Source organism: Pan troglodytes, chromosome 10 (assembly GCF_028858775.2).
Source record: "Pan troglodytes isolate AG18354 chromosome 10, NHGRI_mPanTro3-v2.0_pri, whole genome shotgun sequence".
NCBI classification, from domain to species: domain Eukaryota; kingdom Metazoa; phylum Chordata; class Mammalia; order Primates; family Hominidae; genus Pan; species Pan troglodytes.
This window is the reverse complement of record NC_072408.2, coordinates 48,773,960-48,778,882: the sequence shown is the minus strand read 5'-3', so window position 1 is coordinate 48,778,882 and position 4,923 is coordinate 48,773,960. Positions and strand designations below refer to the sequence as shown.

Genomic DNA, 4,923 nt, shown 5'->3' with positions numbered 1-4,923 from the left:
ACTCCTAGCACTGTCCATATTTCCCTGGCAAATGCAACACTTACTTTCATAGGATCAAGGATTTGAGGAATGGAAGAACCTTAGTGATCCCTTCCGAAAAAGATTTAATTTAGGAATCCTCTCTCCAACTTCCTTGTCAGAGGATGGTCCTAGCTCTATTAAACATTCCCGGAATATCACATTGCTGGAGAGCTTTCATGGATCAAGAGGTTTTCCTTGTGTCCAGACTAGCTGTATGATCCTAAACAAATCACAGCTTCTCTTGAGTCTGTGTTTCTATAAAGCAAGAAGAGGTGATGATATCCAAGGTCATACAAGTCACAGAATTCTTCCTAATTATTTTAATGGCAGTAAGCAGAATAAAATGCTTGCTTGTAACATCTTTGGCTCTGAAGGATATTGTCCAAAGGGTGAGGTTGGTGTTTAAGGGGCATGGACAGTAATTTTTAACACCATCCAATAGGGACTTTTCAATGCTACCGAGCAGCGGGTCTACATACTGTTCCCTAAAAGGACACCTCCTGGCTACTTGTTCCTTAACTTCCCGCTGCCCAGTCTGCCACTGAAAGCCCCACATGGCACTTAGGGAGCTCTCACCATGCATCTCTGATTATCATTATTACTATTATTATTCTGATTTGTTCACAGAAAACCATTACTACCAAAGTCAGTGGTTGATCTTCTATCCTTATCTACTTATCTGCAATATTTTTCACTGTTGCCCACTCCCATTCTTTAAAAATTATCTTCTTTCTTAGCCCCAGGACAATCAATCTTTGATTCTCCTTTGCAATGTTTTGATCACTTTTTTATGCCCATCCCTTAAAAAGGAGTCATTTCTTTGGACCTCCGATCTTCACCAGGGAGAATGCTAAACTCCAGCTCTCCTTCTTTCCCTGCCACTGTTTGACCTTACACAGGTCGTATTCTCTCTGGGCCTCATTTGTCCCTGAGAAAAGAGAAGGAGCTGGAGTGATGATGTGGAACATCTCTTCAAGCTGTACACTGCTATGCTAGTCATCTTAATCCCATTCCTGCATTCCTTCAGTATGTGGTAGAGTTTCAGAAAGCAAGTATAGGTCTGTGATGATGCTAATACCACCAAGAAATCATTCATTCCAGTATGGGGAAAAACCTTAAACACCATCTGGTCTGAAACCTTTGTTTTACAGATGAGGGAACCTAGGTTCAGAGAGGGTACTTGATTGCCTCAAAGCAGAGACAGGATAATAAGGAGGTCTCCTGGGCTCTCACTTGTTGCAAAATAAGAGTTTGAGTGTTTTCTGGATCTGGCTAAAGTGCACAATGATATCAGAGTAAAACATCATACGGAAGGTATAAATTGATCTAGAACACATTAAAGCCTTCCCCTCCCCCTTTAAAAAAATCAACTTTACTATAAGAATTTTGGAGAGAGACTTGCTATTGGTGGTGCTTTATACAAAATAGCATAATCTGATAACATAAAACATTTTAGATTTATGTTTTTAAATAGCCAAATAAAACAAAATATCAAGTCACAGATTACATATATTTACATTAATTCAAATGTCCAAAGCACAGTACAGTAGGGCCTATTTAATAGTTCACATAATTTAAGATTTACATATACACAAGCACATGAACCAATATTAGTTTGCTAGAACAGGGATTTAAGAAGTTACTCAGACATTTTGGTATTGACACTTACATATTTATGGCAACAAATTATGATGACTTTAAATTTTCAATGAGATCTTTTGTACAAGAATACAGAATGGGAAGAATGTACAAAATGAAAAGACAGGCGAACAAATGTACTTTCCTTGCACTATTTCTATAACACCATATAGGATGTGGCATTATCCAGTACATTTTATCAGTGTAGTCTATTCATTCTGGTCTAAAACGGTAATTTTGGCTGAATAACCCCCAAATCTAACTTTGCTTTAGGCTTTATAATTAATTGATGCTCGATTCTTCTTTCTACATCTTTTAAAAATGAAATTGGACACTAGTGTTTTTCTTTAAAATAACTCTGGTACTAGTAAGTTAGCAAAGTCTATTTTTAAAGGACACTAATACATAAAGTTTATTTTTTCTTTCAATATCCTAAATAAAGGGACAATGGGAGTCATATCACCTTTGGGCCTACTCTGAAATTACCAATAGTGCTAAAAGCTAAGATATTGTTATCTAGAACTTAAACTTTGGAAAACAACCCCATCTTTCTCTGGCACATTGAGGAACTAAAGTACTTTACCTCATTTCCTACCAATCATTTTAAGAGAATTTGGTTGTATTTCAAAGAACAAAACAACACAATTTCTGTCCTGCTGTTTATTTTGCAGACCACACACAAAGTTAAATATGAAGAGATTAAATTATGACATCATACAAATATAGGCACAAATTAAGTGGACGCCACAAAAGGTGTGTCAGAAAACACTGAATTGACTGAATCTGAGTCAGATTTCCCCCTCGTGGACTTTAGGATGCCCTCAGCTATCACTGCCTCGCTGGGAAAGAGCCTGACTTTCCCGTTCTGCCCTGCTGCAGTATCCTTCAGGGGTTCCAAAAACACCACTCTTTTACCTGCACCTGCCTTCCGTTCATCAGCGGAGGCATCACTAGCGGGGCCAGGACTGAGAATCGATGAATGGGCATTGCTTTGGTGTAGCATATTTTTCTGTCTCTTGGTTTTACACTTGCAGGGGCATGGAGTCAGATAGAGGTACAAAAGTACCAAAACGATACTGGCCACGCAAGCAGCAAGAGTGGTAAAAGCTGTGTTAAATGCCTCATGAGCATGGGATCTGCTTACAGTGAAATTGCTCACATTTATTGTGACGTCCACAGTTTCATTTAACAGGCGTTGCTTATTCATTGCGATACAAGAATACACTCCAGCATCCTCAAAACGAGGGCTTTCTATAACCAGACTTCCATTGTGAAACACGTAAAAGTTTTCCATCTCTTTATCCGGCTCTAGCAGTCTGTTATCTGGACCCACCCAGATGAAATCGGTATTTGCATTACCTGTCTTGCTGTCACAGTGGACCATCAGTCTTTCCCCGACCTGAGCCTCATGAATAAAGCCAAGCGCACGAAAGGAACCATTGATGATGCTGTCAGAGCAATTCATAAAGCTATCCTGGAGCAGAAGTACCTGACGCGAGTGCCTGGAGTCAGACCACAGGCGACAGGTGTAATCGTTCTTAAAATCCATCACCGAGCTAAAGTGCCTACGATACCAAAAGACCAGCAAGGAGTACAGGGAACAGTCACAGACAAATGGGTTTCCATGAAGGTAGATGCCTCTCAGCTGTTTTCCTGGCACTAAATTTATATGGTGCATTGGCATGGAAGGAATTCGGTTATAAGAAACATCTAAAAACATCAGTTCTGCCAGCTTGAACCTTCCAACATACAAATCCATCGGAAACTGTGTGAGAAAATTTCCACTTAAGTAGAGTTTCTGCAACTGGGAGAGCCCTCCAAACGCTGAAGGATCGAGATAGGATATGTGATTGTTGTAAAGCAGAAGCACTTCCAGAACCTTCAACTCTTGGAATACAGCATTTTTCACCGTCTTCAGCTTATTGGACGATAAGTCAAGACACTTCAAATTTGGAGTTGTGGAAAAACTGCCCGTGGAAATGCTGGTGATGTTGTTATGACGAAGAATTAGGGTGTTCAGCTTTGCAAACGATACTGGAATCCACTCAGAATCCAGAAGCCCAATTCTGTTATAACTCAGGTCCAGTCTCTTAATCAGTCTGAAAAGGTTCCCAGGCACCTTGGACAGGTTTTTGTTGGTGCAGCTGACGATGTCAGTGGCACAGATGCAAGCGGTGGGGCACACCCCAGAGGCACCAGGGCCCACAGTCACTGTGATCATCAGCAAACACAGCAGCTCCCTGCAGCCCGGTCTGACGACGGCTCCAAGCAGGGTGGGCAGAGTGTGTACACGTAACGACATTATGGTCGCCTCTGAGTCTCTTCCCGGTGTCTTTTCCACCGGCTCAGCCTCCCACCAGTGAACCTGGCAAACAATTAATAATTCAGAGGGAGTAAAAAGCAGAAACTGACTACCACTAGTTAACCCATAAGAGCCATACCTTACTTTCTTTCCAATAACTTTTGAAATGGGTTTTATTTCACAATAGGGAGCTCTGTGTTGCCTCTTCACTGTTAAATGTATTTTTTCCTCTTTCCTGGGTTAGTCCTGCTTATAAAAATTTACAGTCACATTCTCTCCATACAACCCACCGTCTCACCCACCATCAGAAACTCAATTTTTTCCTAAGGTGCATCCTGCGTTGTTATTGTTGTTGTTTTAAACTCCCTCCAACAGACACAACTATACGCAAACGTAGGCTACAAACAATTAAACGGAAATACTTAGCAACCACCCATCCAGAAAAAAACTCACGGTGCTGGGGAGCCTCGCGGGCTCCGGGGAGGCTGCCTACGCAGTGCCTTCCGAAGGTCTGCGCGTCCGTCTGTCCGTGTCTGTCACTCTTGCACCTTCCGACTTCCTTTCCCTCCGGCTCCCGGCGGGCGGCAGCCTCTAGCCGGCTCTCAACTTTGAGGAGTTTCAAGCAGCCGCGGCGGCAGCAGCAGCCCTGGACGCAGCAGCCAAGCTCTTCGCTGGCTCCCCGGGGCTCTCCCGGGTTCCTCTCATGGCAGGCTGAAGGTACCGCCTCGGCGCTCTGGCCGCCGTGTGGCCGCGCGCGGGGCGCCCCGCTCCCAGAGCCGGGGCCGCGGGAGGGGGCGCAGGCAGCCGGGCGGCAGCGGGCGGCCCCGCCTCTCCGCACTCGGGAGGCTGCAGGACCCGGGGTTCCCGCGCGCCCGGGGCCGGGAGAGGGGCTGGGGGGCCGGTCCCACCCCTGCGCGTCCTGCCTCCTGCGGGCAGCAGCTCGGAGCCTGCGGGAGGGAGCA

The 4,923-nt window shown here is 44.3% G+C and overlaps 1 protein-coding gene across 2 annotated transcripts; it reads right to left on the bottom strand.

Moving 5' to 3' along the window:
- Window positions 1–1,512: 1,512 nt before the first annotated feature.
- Window positions 1,513–4,506, bottom strand: AMIGO2 (adhesion molecule with Ig like domain 2). 2 transcript variants are annotated; one of them, XM_009425526.4, is made up of 3 exons: window positions 4,415–4,506; window positions 4,101–4,207; window positions 1,513–4,024 (listed from the first exon to the last, which is right to left on the bottom strand). In XM_009425526.4, the coding sequence occupies exon 3, from the start codon at window positions 3,959–3,961 to the stop codon at window positions 2,393–2,395; it is 1,569 nt and encodes a 522-aa protein (XP_009423801.1). In that variant the 5' UTR covers window positions 3,962–4,024; window positions 4,101–4,207; window positions 4,415–4,506; the 3' UTR covers window positions 1,513–2,392. The 2 variants fall into 2 exon arrangements, with proteins under 2 accessions (XP_009423801.1, XP_001163356.1); XM_001163356.6 differs by lacking the exon at window positions 4,101–4,207 and having other exon boundaries at window positions 4,415–4,503.
- Between the last annotated feature and the right edge of the window lie 417 nt (window positions 4,507–4,923).